We start from the raw sequence: 15,772 nt of genomic DNA, 5'->3' as shown, positions 1-15,772 counted from the left end.
GCTGTCGATATGATAATAATTTTAATATTATTGCAATTTTTTGATGTAATATTTGGAGATTTTTAGATCTCAACCTTTTTCAGGGGGTTTAAACAAACTTTTAAATATCTGTGTCTATATATGCTTTTTCTACTATCGCAGTGAATCTACATGAATTGTGATTCTATTCTATTCTATTCTATTCTATTCTATTCTATTCTATTCTATTCTATTCTATTCTATTCTATTGAAATGGAATATGTAATAGTTTGGGATATAAGATTTCCTGTCAAAACGGAGGAAGGTATGAATTCGGTACTTGTAGCAGTCCGGAAGATATTAGGAGTGGCACACTATTATATTTTTGATTTCCGAGGTTAGCTTTCGTCAAAATTTTCTGTTACGTTCTATTCATTAATCAAATCTCAATGATCACTTCAATAATTTTTAAATCATGTTTTCTATAAAAATATTATGATGTATGCGTAATATATATTAAAAAACGCTTTTTATGGAGTGAATTAAATTAAAGTGGCGAATCTGCTGCTTCCCTACGAGAATCTCCGTCTCACATGTCCTTCGTCCCACCGGAGGCATTTTCACATCCAACGCTGTTCAAAGGTAAGCTAGAAATACTGCTTGTTTATTCTCACTAATTTACCACAAGACAAACTTATTCATTCTCTTTTTTCTAAAATTAAATGGTAAAATGAAATGTGTCAAAAAATAAATGTGGAAAAAACACCGGAATAGGGAAAGGCTAAAACAATGCTAGCTAATGTTAGCTGCCGGGTTTGTACAAGTCTGCGTAAGAAATTATTCCAAAAGAAATTTCCCAGAATATCTTGAAAAATTTGTGGGATCCGTGTGGAGGTATATCTTGAACCGGGCATGAAATTGCCAGGTTTTTTTTTATCAGTATCATGTTTGTGGTCAGGGGGTCTGACGTGTGTTCTGCTCCCCGCAGAGTCTCGATCATGGCGGTCCGGGTGACCGAGTCTGACCAGATCAAACAGGTGAGTTAAGTTTGTCATTTCATGTGTAGATAAAAAGGTAGAAAAGCAGATTGAACATCTATTTATTTTAATTCATAGCAGTGTAGTGAAAGAAGAAAGAGGGGCAATTTTCTGAAAAGACTAAACCGGTCCTGTGGGTTTTTTAATTTAAATTTATGTTTCAGTTCAAGGAGTTTCTGGGGACGTACAACAAGGTGACTGAAAGCTGCTTCATGGACTGCGTCAAAGATTTCACCACCAGAGACGTGAAGCCAGAAGAAGTAAGCAGGAATAAGTTTAACCAATGAGGAATAACTAACTAATGCAGGAATAACTAAGGCTCGGAGCTCGGACTAGTGAGGCTCTGATTGGTTGTCGCAGAGTGATGATGCTGAGAAAAGGTTTCGCTCAATGAGCTGATGATGTCATGTGATGTCACATCTTCTCTTGGCTGTCTGACCAATCCCTGAAGAGTTGAATTTGGTTCTCAGCAGAACTTTTATGTTCTTTACCAGCAAAGTAACTCTAAAATACAAACAAAAAGCTCTGTGATTGGCTGTTTGTTGGTGAAATGCACTCTGGGAATGTAGTTGACTTTGTACACAGTGGTCTTTCTTGTTGTTCTGATAGTTTTGTTGTTAATATTTGTATTTATTTGTGTTTCAGTCTAGCTGCTCTGAGTCGTGTCTACAGAAGTATCTTAAGATGACGCAGCGGATCTCGATGCGTTTTCAGGAGTATCACATCCAGCAAAATGAGGCTCTGGCGGCTAAAGCGGGACTGCTGGGACAACCTCGGTGAACCCGAGCAGGTCCAACGCACTGGACAGAAAATGACTGAACTGCAGCTGAGGTTTCATTTTCAGCGATCTGGGAACAAAGATCGGACTCATTTGGATTTCTTTCACTTGTTTTTGCCAAAACAGATATGTTCTTTTTATTTGTGATATTTCTTTGTTGGTGTTGAAAGTTTTTTATTAGACATGAAGCTGTTTTTTTCTTAAGAACGGTAAATAATCTCTCAGTGAAATATGCAATAAACGGAGTAACATGAGAATTAGGGCTGTGATGGAATCCCTCAGAGTTCCAGGTCTTCTGTGTTTCCTTTCAGTAGAACGTGATTGGAAAACCTTAGATAGTCCAATTCCAGGATCACTTTACCTGCTCTTAAATCAGATCATTTCACTATCTCAGCAGTCAGTTAATTCATGCTAAACTAATCAGCTACAGTTTGCATCTTCACATTTAGCAAACATGAAGTCGTGCGTCGACCTTGGAGAAACGAGGCTCGTCGAGATGCGTTTAAAACCTTTATTTGAAACAGAGAGCTGTTCATTGTCCAACATGGCTTCTGCTGTCAGGAGGAAGTGTGTGTTTCTGTATTTACAGTCATTGCTCTCAAACCACCGCTAGCAAAACACCACATAGAAAAAAATAACAGAGGAGGTCGTAATACAACAGTACAAACAGTCTTCTCTTAAAAAATATTATAAATCATTCTTTACAAGTGTGTAAAATGTAGTCCTCAAATACAGGGTGTGGTTTAATTCTTTCCTCCACTCAGAACTTATGTACAAAAAAACGAAATGCTCAGGAGCAGAAAGCAGCCGTCTGTCACAGCCACACACAGAGAGAAAAGACCACAGAAGAAGAACCAGGAAGTCCTCCAGGAGGGCGGGGCTTAAGATACAGAAGACCAAAAACAGGCCAGAGAAGAAAACCGATCGAATGTCCAGAATGAAGTTGAGTCCAAAATACGATACGGCGTCGTTTCACGCGTAAACGGGTCAGAATTCAGAAATCAACAATCACAATGAGTGAATCCGAAATCCAAAATGAAATGAACATTTCTGTTTCTTGCCAAAATTTGAAGTCATCATACACAAAAAAAAGAATTCGTTTGAAATCAGTTCATCAAAACTTGGATATAAACCGAAAGGAAAAGAAGGTTTAAACTTTACTGAAGATTGAATTAAATCGAACTTGGACTCAGAAAACTTACGCTGTATCAAATATTCCTGAGTCAATAAATCAAATTTAGAACAAGATTATGATGAAATTATTAAACTGAATCAGTGTCTGAGATTAGTGAAGTAAAATAAGAGTTTGACTTCTAAAATTAAAAGACGATTATGAAATGAGATCAAAATTTATTTTGTATTAAACCTGAAATAAAGCGTCATCATTCTGACTTGTCATGAATTTTTTTTTTATCATTAAACTTTATTTGATTTTCTTGGCAGTCGTGATCTTCCATACACACACACGCACTCTCACACACACACTCTTTCTCACACACACACTAAAATAAACCCCCCAAAAAACAAATGTTTCACTGACTGAATAAATAAACTTCATTTTAATTTACACATAAACAAAATATCATCCCTACAAATGCTGTCTCGCCTGCTGTGACGTCAAACTTTTTGGAATTTTCTTTGTTTTTACCAAAATAAAAGCTTTCATTTTATATAAAAAGGCCCAAAACACAGCAGGAATTCAGGAAAAAAATTTTTTTTTTGTCTTTTCTATTTTCTTTAAAAAAAAAAGCGAGTTAATGAAAAAAAGAAGAAAAAAAACTTGCATAAATGAGCTGAGCTGTGCTGCTGAAACTGCTTCCTGTTTCTGTTCAATCTTAAAAGGAAATAGTGTGACCTTTGACCTTCCATTTCAGAAACATAACCTGTCACGTTAATTTTAAATGTGGAGGAAGAAGGAAGGGAGGAGGAATAAAGGAAGGCTCTGTGGCAGAAGAACAGACGGCTGGTTTGTCGGTCTCGATTCTCTCCTCTAACAGGATATCAGTTCATAGTTGAGGGGGCGGGGCTAAGCTCAGGTGGTAACGCCCCTTTTCCCATCAGTTTGTGTGTGTCCCACAGCGCACCCTCAAAACAGACTGAACGGCCGGAGCCCGAGGCTGGACGGGGAGGGAGGGGGGAGGAGCTAAGCAAAATGAAGCGATGGTGCAGGGGTGGGTGGGGCCTGGGTGGGCGTGTCATCACCTGCACTCAACAGCGACGGTGTTCTGAGTGGGCGAGGCCGAGGACGGACTCATGCCGGTGTCGGACGAGGCTGATGAGGTGGACGCCGTCGTGTTGGAAACTGAGACGACACACACACACACAAGTTAATGGAGATCTGCACAAGAATCAATCGATCGATCGATAACGGATCGCGTCACCTACCTTCCCTCTCTTTCTTTTTTAGTCTCTTCCTGCGTCTGTCGATGGACGCCACCTCCGACTTCAGGGTCATGTAGTACTTCCTGATCTCCTGCAGCTTGTCCTGCAGGAAGGAGATCCTCTCTGTGCTCGACATGCTGTTCAGCTCGTCTGAGGAGGAGGAGGAGGAGGAAGGTCAGAGCTTCAGGCAGAACCACACACACACACACACACACACACACACACACACACACACACAAACCCCCCCCCTTCTGAAGATACCCACCGATCTGGAACGTCCACTTGTACGTCCTCTGAGGGGAGAAGTTGTGTTTGTCTTTACTGTGGGAGGACGGAGACGAGAGGGCGGGGCAACGGGACTTATGGGACTTCTGGGACACGGAGAGACGGGATTGGTCCTCACTGTCACTGCTGTGACCTGGGGGGTTGGGGAAAGGGGAGGAGCCGAGAGGAGAGAGGTCGGTGTTAACGATGGACGGAACAAAGCTATGCCTGATCCTCTGTTCACCAGTATGATGTCATCAGACGATGATGTCATCAGACGATGATGTCATCAGATCGCTCACCTGCTCCGTTCTTGTCCACCTTCCCGGGGGTGTGCGGTCTCTTCTGGTTCCGCTTCTGCTTCTTGGCCGTCGGGCTGGAGTTACAATCCATCACCCTCTTCTGACCTGGGGGGGGTGGGGGGGTTAAAGGTCAGACGGGTTATTCTCTACAACAACTGACCAATCAGAGACCGGCAGGCCGTGACGTCATACCTCTGTCCTTGTCCTGCAGCGACATCAGGGAGGTGGCGGTGGAGGTGGAGGAGGCGCTGCCGTCGAATCCAGGACTGGAGTCCCCCCCGGGCTCCCCCCTCGCCGCCCCCCGGTCCTCGTCGGGTGGGGCGACGCCCCCCCCGCCGGTGTGGAGCTCCTCGTGGCAGGACACCACCGTCGACAGGAAGGTCCTGACCTGAGAGACCGGGAGGTGTGAGGGGGGGAGGGAGCCGTGGAGGAGGCCGGGCGGGGGCGGAGCCTGCTGCTGCTCCCTCATCATCAGGAGGATGTGCTCGGGCGAGGGGGTGGGCGACGGCTTCTCCTTCTCGTCGGGGTCGTCCAGGTCCACCTCGTGGCACACCAGCGCCTCGGGGCCGATCTGAGGCTCCTGCTCCTCGCCGGGGGCGGGGCCTGGGGCCTCGGGGGCAGGGGGAGGAGCCCCGGGACACACCTCCGGCTCCTTTGCGACGACGCCCGCCAGACACTGCAGCCCCTCCGTGTGCATCTCCTCTGGGCGGGGCCACTCCGCCGCCTTCATCGCCCCCTCGCCCCGCCTCTCTGTCTCCCTACGGAGCGGCGACGGGAGGCTTTTGGTCGACGCCACCGCCGCCATCTTGGGTGGGTCGGGCAGGATTTTGGTAAAAGCCGCTGCCTCCTCCTGCCTCCAGTCGGGGCGGAGCTTCTTATCGGCCGGTCGCTGCTCGCCCCCCCCCGCCTTACGCTTGAGGACGGCGGCGCACCTTTCCTCGGGGAGGCCCGCCTCCTCCTCCTCGGTGGCGGAGTCGGTGTCGGAGTCGAAGGCGGCGGCTTTGGGGGGGAGGCGCTGGGTGGGGAGGCAGTGGAGGACCACCATGGGCTCGTCCTGCCGCTTCAGGACGCCGCGGGGGGAGAGCTGGGGGGCCGTCTGGGTGGGGCTGGGCGTCGACGCCGGAGCGCAAAGGGGGAGCCTTGGAGGTGTTTCGGGGCCCGACTCCCTGAGGTTGGACCGTCGACCTTTGACCCTGGGGGGGGACAGAGGGGAGGACCTGATGTCCTCCTCTTCCACGGGGGTGAGCTGCGGCGACGACATCTGGAGGTGTTTCTCGGGAGACGCCTTGTGTTTGTCGGCGGCGGCGGTGGGCGGAGTCTTGCTGATCTTGTCGGTGGGGGGCGACGTCCTAATGGGGGACGTCTTGACGACCCCCTCCTGCGTGGGGGACGTCTTTGTGACTCGTTCCTGCGCCGAAATCATCTTGTTCTCCTCGTCCGGGTGGACGGGCAACATGGCGGCTTCCACCGCCGACTCCTCGCCGTGCTCCGCCTCCTTGCTCTCCGATTGGCTCAGGTGCTTGTCGGCCTTCTCCTTCGGCAGGCTGGGACACGACAGCGCCGCGGCGGCCGGCAGCGGATCGGCCATCGCCGGGTTGACGGCGTCGTCGTTGGCGGCGACCTTCGCGTCGATGACCTCGCGGGTCTCCTCCTCCTTCACCTCCTCGTCCAGGAGGGGCGGGGCTTCGCTGATGTCCTGCCACGGAGGCTGCTTTTTGTCGGGCGGGTCCTCTGATTCGCTGTCCTCTGACGAGTTCCCAGACTCCTCTGCAGGAAGACACAAAACATGATGTCACCGATCTGGTTTAGCCAGACAGGAAGCAGGAAGTGGATCTGATCTCACCGTTGGAGGCGCGGTCCGAGTCGTAGAGGCCCGACGTTCTCCTGGTTCTCCTGCGAGGCGTGTCTGCAGAGAGGAGGAACGATCAGGACGGAATCGCCACGGCGACGGGATAAATGGCGGTTCTGAGCGCGCTCAGTGCGTCTTACTGTCTCCGTTGGTCATGCTGGGCGGGGCCTCCATCCTGCCCGTCTTGCTGTTGGAGCGTCCGTCGCTGCTCGGCGTTTTGGACACGCTGCGTCCCGCCGCGCCGCCGGGGGCGGTCCTGATCTGGGGGCGACCGCGCTTCGCCCCCGCGGGCTTCGCCGCCATCGACGGCGGCGGCTTCTCGTCGTCTTTGTCTCGCTCCTTCTCCGACTCGTCTTTGTTCTGTCGGGGGAGTCAGACGGGAGGCGGTGAGGGCGGAGCCCAGAGTGAAGTGGGCGGGGACCAATGGGTAATTAACATATGCGACCATCCTGAGCGACCACATGACCGCCGCGGGCTCACCTTCACCTTCTTCCTCTGCCTCTTCTTCGACCCCTTCTCCACCGGCCAGATGATCCTGTCCGCCTTCACCCACTCGTCGTACCTGTGAGACACGCTCGTCAGTTCAGGATAGGCTCCGCCTCCGACGCCCGGGGGGGGGGGGGGCGGGACCCACCTGACGTTCCAGCCGTAGTAGTGGACCAGGTAGAACTGCTCGCCGTTGTCCACGTCCGTCTTCTTGATGTGAGCCTCGTAGATCTTCTGGGTCTTTCCTCTGCCGTACTTCACCCGCACCTTCGTCCCCTTCAGGGAGTCCTCGTCCTCCTCCCCTTCGCTCCTGACACACACACACACACACACATACACACACACACAGTACAGCAGCTTTAGCGAAGGGTTTTTTCCCCAGAGTCGAGTCTTCCAGGCGGCGTCGGTTCCGTTCTGTCTCACCTGTCGAGTCTCCTCCTCTCCACCTCCTCATCTTCATCATCCTCGTCCTCCTCCTCATCCTCGGAGCCCTTCTCGGAGTCGTCCATTCTCCTGTTGCTGCGTCTCCTCATTTCCCTCTGCTCCTCCATCCCCTCCCCCCCTCCTCGTTTCTCTGGTCTGGAGGGCGACTCCCTCTCCTTCACTTGGCCCCGCCTCCTCCCCTGAAAGCCACAGGAGTCACGTTTCAGACCGTCACACTGTTGCCGTCCGTGAACGCGGTGGAATAAAGTTTCATTTTGAATCTGCGTTCCTGCTTTCCTCACCCTCGGGGACATCTGTTGCTCCTTCGCCTCCTCCTTCTCGCTTTCGCTCTCAGACTCCGCCCCCTCCGTCTGGTTGTCAGCGAGCTCCACCTTCACCGTCGTCGGGGAGGGCTCTTTGAGCTCCGGCTTCTGATTGGTCGGGGCGCTGGGAGGGCGGGGGTTGTTGTGGTGGATGGTCCTGAAGGTGATGGAGGCGGAGCGGCAGTACTCCTCGAAGCCGTACAGGTACCTGGAGACAGGAAGCACACGGTCAACAAAGGGGCTGATGGGAAAAAAAAAATGTTCTCATAGCCAATCGGGAAGAGGCTGGATGTTCTCCTACTTCCTGTAGGCGGTCTTCACGTTGTAGGACGCAGCGGAGTTGAGGACGGGGATGCCCAGATCTATGTAGACCTGCTTCCACACGGTCCCAGACTCGATCTACGACACAGCGAAGGGTTAATGACATCATCAGTGATGTCACACCTCACACGGTGAAGTCACTTCCTGTCCTCACCTTGTGGCAGCCTCCCAGGTGGTAGACCAGCCTGAAGAGCTTGAACAGGTTCAGGTCCTTGTAGCCCAGGACGGGGGGCTTGTTGATGGGGGTCCCTGATGGAGGGGGAGAAGAGAGACAAGTGGGGGTCATTCGTTCTGTCGTTTGTTACACCAGACCGGAGGAACCTGATCGGGTCACGTTTGATCAGAGGAACGGAAACCGGTTTAGATCGACAACACGGAAGTAAACAGAGCAGGAAGGGAAGGAAGGGGGAGGAGGAAGAGGAAGGAGAAAAAGTGGAAGAAATGGAGAAGGAACAAAGAAAGAAGACAGGAGGAAGAAAAAAAAGGGAAGAAGAGGAAGATGGAAGGAAGAAGACAGAAAGAAGCGGGAAAAATGAATGAGAATGACAGATGAATGACAAGAAGAAAGTAGTAAGAAAATAGGAGACAGAAAGAAAAAAGACAAAGAATGAAGACAAGAAAAAGACAGAAGGAATAGAAAAAGGGAAGAAAAAAGAAGAGGAAGACGGAGGGAAGAAAGAAGACCAGAAGAAGTGGGAAGAATGAAGGAGGAATGACAGAAGATGAACGACAAGAAGAAACAAAGTAAGTAGAAAGAAAATAAGAGGAGGAAGGACAAACAGAAACAAGGAAGAAAGAAAGAAGACAAGAAAAAGATAGGAGGATGGGAGGAAGAGAAAAGGGAAGAAGGAAGAATGAAGGAAGAAGGAAGGAAGGAACATGACAGAAGCTGGAAGAATGAACGGGAATGAAAGAGGATGAACGAAAAGGAAGAAAGAAACAAAGAAGAAATCAGGAAGAGAAGGAGAAAGGAGGGAAGAAAGGAAGAGAAAACCGACCTCTCATTTATGAACGACCGACAGCAGCTACATCTCACCTCTGTCCTCCATGAACTTGTAGAGCTGCTGCAGGAAGTGGTCTCTCTCCTCTGGATCCAGCTCCTCCTCCGGCTGACACACACACACACACACACACACACACACACACACACACACACACGCGCACACACACACACGCGCACACACACACACACGTTAGAGTCTGACTAATCCCACGGCGTCGCTCACGCCTGATGCCCGTCGCTCTCTCACCTCTTCCTTTATGTGTTTCTTCTTCTCTTCGTCTTCATCGCTCTCCTCCTTCTCCTCGTCTTCGTCGTCCTCCTCCTCGCTGGAGGACGAGTCCAGGATCTGACTCATGTCCATCTTCCACACGTCTGGAACGTCCCTGTTCTTCAGGAACATCAGCGCTGCATCGAAACCTGGGAGGAAGACGCGAGAAGAAGAGGAGGAGTCAGCATGGAGCTCTGGTGGGCGTGTCAGTGCAGCGGTGCATTGTGGGAGTAGCAGTCCCTCACCTTTCCTGTTGGAGAACTCTGATTTGGCAACGCTGCTGGAGCAGACGACGTGGACGTGTCTCCTCGGCACCGCGTAGCTGCGTGACGCCAGGAAACAGGAGTCAGATGGAACCGATCGGTTTTATGATCGGAATCAATGAGATCAATAAGAAACGACAGGAAAACTCACAACTTGGAGTCGCTGAAGGCTCGAACGAGACACTGATCCTTCTTCACCAGCAGCTCATCGTTACAGCTGGGAGACACCACCTGTAGGACAGAAACACCCGGAGTGACACACAGGCTCAGTGTGTGTGTGTGTGTGTGTGTGTGTGTGTGTGTGTGTGTGTGTGTGTGAGACACGCACCAAAGCCAGGTACCAGCTGATCGGGTCCTCCTCGTTCTCAATACTGCACACTTTCCCCAGCAGCTCGTCGTTCAGCCTCCTCCGGTCCTCCTCCTCCTCCTCGCTGGACGACGTCTCGTTCTCCTCGTCGGCCCTGAACGTCACACCAGAGAGAGACGCTGACCTCTAGACCCCCCGTCACGCATCACAACCCGATCCAGATCCCTACACCACCATCAGCGGCCGACTTACGTAGCTTGCGACGAGCGGCGCCCGCCACGATTCGTCTTCTTTCCGATGACCGGAGTCCCAAAATGCTCCGGGTTCGTCAGTGGCAGCTGGTCCAGCGTCTGACGCAGGAGAGGAGACGTTTAAACGCATCCACGGCCTCCGTTTGAGACGGTTCAGGCCGGAAAAGTAGTCCCTCTGCCCGTGTGTGAAACTTACCTCACTCTCTGCAAAGTGTCTCTCTCCCTTCAGACACAGGGACGTACGACGGAGAGTCTTCTCGTCTCCGTCATCAAAGACTGAAACGCATCAGCGAAGATTCAGATTGTTATACAACCAGCAGGAGAATTACAAACCACAGAAGAAGAACACACTGTCTGCTGATTGGCTGACATCAATAAAGCCACGCTGCTTCCTGTTTTCTCTGTGTTTTTTAGTGGGAAAAGCTGACGGGAAACTCGTGGAGCCACGCTGGCAGCGGATTGGTCAGACAGCCAAGAGAAGATGCGACATCATGTGACATCAGCGTCATGAGCGAAACCTTTCTCAGCATCATCACTCCTCCCCGCTGACCAATCAGAACGTCTTTATACCGTCACACGAGGTAACAATCTTTGACTCCATCGCCAAGACATCACAAGTAATTTGTACTTCCTGTCCAGCCGTCCAGAACGGAGGTTCTCGTCAATCGATCGTAACTGCGACCTGGACTGATGACAGCGTGACTCATCTACATCTGAGGCGCTACAACCGGTTTCAGTGTGGACCAATCAGGAGGCAGGAATGGAGACTCACCCACGGTGTAGAGGCTGGCGTCTGTTAGCTTACTGATGACGGCCTCGCTGGACAAACCCTCGTTCGTCTTCACCTCCACCGTGGAGCCCACCTGGAAGACACGCAACAGGTCTGAGCGACGCATCAAAGCATCCAGTCGGCTTCAGTTTCCCTTGTTTTGTTGCCACGGTGACCGTGGCTGGCTTTGCAGGGAGTTGGAGACGCACACGCATCATCGTCATCGGCGTCTTACCCTGAGTGGTCCTTTGACCTGATCGTCCTGCACCACCTGGGACGTGCTTTCACCTTTTAACGACACCTGGAAGCACAGGAAGATGAAGGTGAGCGGAGTCTTCATCACCACCCCACATGTGGATTCAGCTCAATCAGAGGAGAAAGCAACCAATCAGGACAAGCTAAAAGAACGGCTTCGTCCTCCTCCGTCTGTCCCAAACAAAACGTTTGTGGATAAAAACTTGTCACAGTTTGGATCGTACTGGCGCTGCCGTCAACACGTCAGACCGTGAACGCATCAGGAGGAGGAAAGCGTTATCACTTTAAAGCTCTAATGTAGTCACCATTTTTAAAAACAAACCTCGCGTTATAAGCTCCAACATTAATCGTTTGCTGCTGACTTACGACGACGCAGCTCCGATGAGAGCTGAGCGGCGACAGAGATTTCAAAAGATTCTAAAAAAGATTCTAAAAAATAAAAAAAAACTCCACAGAAAACAGGTTTCAATCAAAACAGTTGCGGGTGAAGTTTTTAGATAAACTGCTGCTGAGTGAAAAGCGTCTGAATCTATCAGTCTATCGGCGATCAATCCATCGATTTAAAGATTGACTGCATTCAACTAGAACAGAAGCCATCTTCAGGTTCAACCAATCAGACTCCACGGGTTCTTCCTGTCCCGGGGGGTAGGTAGGGCTGGTCTCACCTTGACCTTCACCAGGCGTTTCACAGTCTTGATCTTGGCCTCACAGAACGCTCCTCTGTACTTGGCGCTGACATCTGTCCCCACTGTCAGGTAGGCAGGCTCGTCTGCTGCCTGAAACACAAAGCAACCAACCGAGCCGTGAGATCTTTGGAGAACCCCGATTTCTTCTTTAATGGTTTCAGGTCGCAGTAAATACAACGCCGTGTTTTTACATCTGCTACCTAAACAAATACAGTTTCACAAAAACGAATGCCAGACGACAGCGGGTGTGATCGAAGCTTCACGTCTTGATGGCGCCACGGCGTCCAGCAGCAGATTTGTTGGTGAAATCGGATCATATTTAAGGGATAAAATGTTCCACATCCTGTAGCTGCTCTCAGAGTTTGGAGTTTACCGATCAGACGGGACGGGAGGTGTTCTGATCTGATGGGGAGAGCAGAACAGGAGTGTGGTGGGAAGGCAACAACGTCGGACTGAGGACATGAACCAGGTTCGTCTCTGGAAGATCTCGTCTCATTTGATCGTTTGCTCTGCTTGATGTGACACAGCTGAACGAAACGGGATGTGGCGTATCTGTTCGTCACGGTAACGGTGTAAACAGAACATCAGCGTGAGTGAAAGCACGCCCTCGACAGGCAGGCAGACGATCGGTGCGGATGACGACAGACGATCAGTGTGAATGTAAACACAGGAGGTTGTATCCAACGGAACGAGGCGTTAAACACATCGGTGCGAACGTGACGCCTATCTCTCCAGAGAGATTTTCAAACACGAGGGATGAAAAGACGTCTAGCTTTCTTTTTAATTCATTAGCTGCCAGCGATTTGTACCAGTTCATCTCCTTCGGTGGACTTCCTCCGACGCTCTGGACGATTATCTGCATTTTCTTTCTGTTTTTGACCGATCAGAGCTACACTGTGTTTGCTTACAGGTGAGTTCTGACATACAAGAACTTGAGCAGCAACTTCTCCGTCTTGCTCTGATTCTCCATCCTCTGTTCCGTAACTGGATCAGTCGTCATGACGCTGAATTCAATGATTAGAAGTTTGATTTTCCCTGACTAGCTCCTCCAGACCGTATCCCTGTCCTCCCCTCTGAAAAACCTAACGTCTTTGGCAGCAAGTGTGTTTGTAAAAACAAAAAGCATACGTTCACCATGCAGATTTTTGGGTTCAGATTGATTAGTAACGTTAAAAGTAATGGGCAAACCAGAATTTGTCGTGGTGACATCCTTTCCGACTTTTAACCAGAAGATTTGGACGCGGCGTTAAAAATTATGTGTTGAAAATGTATGAAAAAAGCAGCTCAATATTTGTTTAATTCATTTCATGCTATCAAAGATTCGTGTGTTTGAATCTCTCCCGTAAAAACGGAGTTCTTCAACTCGTCTCAATCAGTTTGTTATCAATGAATCCTACTTCGGTTCCTCCATAGATCTGTGTGAACGGCTGACAATCCCTTTACTCTTCATCATGTCTCCATCATGTCATTATGGACATGTTGTTCTGACTTGAACCCATAAAGAAATGTGGAAAAGAAAAAAAAAAAGAATGATGTGAATAAGTTAGAAGTTAAACTGGACATAGACGGGTCCGACCTGGACAGACACCAGCAGGTGACCAATCAGAGCCCAGTTTAAAGTGCATCTCCCAGTTCACAGTGAGAACATTGTCTTCAGTTTGTGTCGCAGGTCAAACACTCACCTTCATCTTTTGCGGTTATTTTAGGGAGTCCAGCTCGAAGGATCCTGGATCACTGAAACACACACACACAAAAAACAAAACAAAAACATGTGATCATCGATTAAAGTTAAGCCACAGAAGCGATGACAGCGTCCAGCTGTCTGAGGCTTGTAAATAAAAGCTAAGCTAACAACTAGCCACTCACTTGTGTTAGCTCTGGCATTCTTTTCTGCTTCGGTTCAGCCCCCTCCCTCCCTCCCCCCCCTGCCCGGATCGGATCAAATATGTGGCACAAACACCCCCCCAACTTCACTAGCCGTGTTTATTTCGAGTCACCCGTTCCGGGGTGGGTTGTAGCGTCCCGATCGGTGCATCGATACCGTGTGGCGAGCGAGCGCGGCTGGGGGAGCGTTCCTTCCCGCTCCGCTCGCAGCTCCACTGAGTCACGTCGCCATCACGGCTCGCCATGTCAGAGCAGCTAGCTTCGGCTAACTTTACCGTCCCTCCAGAACCGCAGCCCGGAGGAGGGCCGTGGTTCCAACCGACCGAGCGCTGACAGAAACAAAAAAAAAATAAACCCCCAACGACATCTATTTACCGGGAGAAAAGCGGAGAACCGAACCGGGATTCCACTCTCCGCTCCGCAGCTAAATTTAGCAAGTTAGCTAACTAGCGACTCAACTAGCTAGTTTGTGGATCATATGGCGATTTAAACCGTCAGATAACAGCGGAGGAGGCTCGACTGAAGCTAACGCTAGCTCCCGATTCGAGGCTGAAGTAAGTTTCTGGAGAACCAGGCGGGAATGTGTGACACCAGACGGAACAAAAACTGTTGTGGATTTATTTATTTAATATCTGGCTGCTTCCACAAAGGCGCAGAAGCTTCACATTTCTTTACTGCAAAAACAAGCCGACTGGCCACTGCCATTCAATTCAGTCAGTTCGGAACAAGAGCGATTCTCCCGGAAACTATCGGCTTCTTCTGCGACATTTAAGCGTCTTTCTGTCCCACGAGTGTCCGTGGGTTAAACGGCTCCATGTTTTATCCGGAATTGACGCGGAATGTGTGGATTTTTATACTTACATTCACGGACGCTGCTGCTTCCCCTCTCGTTCGGGTTGCAAGGCGATACACGAACAACAAGCTGTTGAGCACCGAGCTCTGTTTCCCGACAGCCCATTGGCTGAGGTGACAGCGGTGTTCGCAACAAGCTATTCCGATTGGTCGAACGATTCCGCCTTTTTAATTGGGTAAATGCTGTTTGACGATGTTATTGGTCGATACGAACGCGCCGCCACGAGGGAGATGACGGCATCGGGCGTCAAAGGATCCAATCAGAGATGAGTCCAGAAGAAAAGTCCGCCACTCGAGCTCGCCATTGGTCTCGCGCGCTTTGTGCTCAGCAACACCGGCTCGCTATTGGCTGAGAGAGCTTCCTTGTCTTTCTTGACAATGTAGGAAGCCCCGCCCCGATACGTGCTGGGGATCTGCCCACCGAACTCCATTCAAAAATCTGCAAGAGGTGTTTTTACCTTTTTGGTTGATAAATTGTGTACTTAGTAGAAAACTAAAACATGAAACAATTCGAATTACTAATATATTTGCCTACTATGTTAATTTAGTGAAACGATTTAAATTAATTCACTAGTTTTGGACCGAGAACGCCAATGGATTGAAATGCAAGGAGACGTCAAACACTGAACAAAACTTTAATGTTTACTGAAATACACGCTGCTTAATATAATGACAAGTACGCCGTTTTTGAGACGTATCATCAGGACTTCGACTGCGATCATTTATTTTGTTCTATCACATCAATTAGTGACCGCAAACCGTAACAAACCAATAAATGTCTAGTTTTCAAGTGAAGCCTGGCGACGCCGCTTCCTTATGAGACAACGTCACGGATCAGGGCTCGACTTGAACCAGGCTTCACAACAAACTGCTCGACTGCAGTTTTCACAGCATAAACATGGAGTAAACGAGCAGAGCTGAAGCTCGATGGCGGAGGTCGGCCGATAAATACACGTTTCGAAAGACAATCACGGGAGCGAACGTCGCCTTTTGGCGGAGTACAGTTAGTGTTTGTGGCGCCGTTTGTAAAGAGCTGGAGTGGGCGGAACGTCAGGGCTTTGACGTAACAGGAAGAGGATGACAGGATTCCATATATGTCATCTTCCTCTTT

General features: G+C 49.8%; 2 protein-coding genes and 1 non-coding gene across 4 annotated transcripts; 1 reads left to right on the top strand and 2 right to left on the bottom strand.

Annotated features, from left to right (window-relative positions):
• Positions 1-539: 539 nt before the first annotated feature.
• timm9 (translocase of inner mitochondrial membrane 9 homolog) lies at positions 540-2,030 on the top strand. Its single transcript, XM_068338132.1, has 4 exons — positions 540-600; positions 947-995; positions 1,160-1,255; positions 1,641-2,030. Exons 2-4 carry the CDS (start codon positions 957-959, stop codon positions 1,773-1,775), a joined length of 270 nt encoding a protein of 89 aa, XP_068194233.1. The 5' UTR covers positions 540-600; positions 947-956; the 3' UTR covers positions 1,776-2,030.
• A 240-nt stretch (positions 2,031-2,270) lies between these two features.
• On the bottom strand, positions 2,271-14,775 carry arid4a (AT-rich interactive domain 4A). 2 transcript variants are annotated; one of them, XM_068338130.1, is made up of 25 exons: positions 14,671-14,775; positions 13,608-13,659; positions 11,905-12,015; positions 11,220-11,285; positions 10,988-11,078; positions 10,412-10,491; positions 10,217-10,314; positions 9,986-10,118; positions 9,809-9,888; positions 9,640-9,716; positions 9,374-9,543; positions 9,160-9,232; positions 8,278-8,372; positions 8,104-8,201; positions 7,782-8,010; positions 7,480-7,679; positions 7,205-7,366; positions 7,051-7,132; positions 6,711-6,930; positions 6,565-6,627; positions 4,914-6,488; positions 4,722-4,826; positions 4,421-4,573; positions 4,159-4,305; positions 2,271-4,075 (listed from the first exon to the last, which is right to left on the bottom strand). In XM_068338130.1, the coding sequence occupies exons 2-25, from the start codon at positions 13,611-13,613 to the stop codon at positions 3,972-3,974; spliced, it is 4,218 nt and encodes a 1,405-aa protein (XP_068194231.1). In that variant the 5' UTR covers positions 13,614-13,659; positions 14,671-14,775; the 3' UTR covers positions 2,271-3,971. The 2 variants fall into 2 exon arrangements, with proteins under 2 accessions (XP_068194231.1, XP_068194232.1); XM_068338131.1 differs by lacking the exons at positions 2,271-4,075; positions 4,159-4,305 and adding an exon at positions 4,140-4,158 and having other exon boundaries at positions 4,387-4,573.
• On the bottom strand, positions 10,675-10,756 carry LOC137611593 (small nucleolar RNA SNORD53/SNORD92). Its single transcript, XR_011038733.1, has one exon. It is a non-coding gene; the product is annotated as a small nucleolar RNA SNORD53/SNORD92 (small nucleolar RNA).
• Positions 14,776-15,772: the final 997 nt, after the last annotated feature.

The sequence above is a fragment of the Antennarius striatus genome, chromosome 17 (assembly GCF_040054535.1).
Source record: "Antennarius striatus isolate MH-2024 chromosome 17, ASM4005453v1, whole genome shotgun sequence".
Classification (NCBI taxonomy): Eukaryota; Metazoa; Chordata; class Actinopteri; order Lophiiformes; family Antennariidae; genus Antennarius; species Antennarius striatus.
The sequence above is the reverse complement of the archived record's forward strand: the minus strand, read 5'-3'. Positions and strand labels throughout refer to the sequence as shown.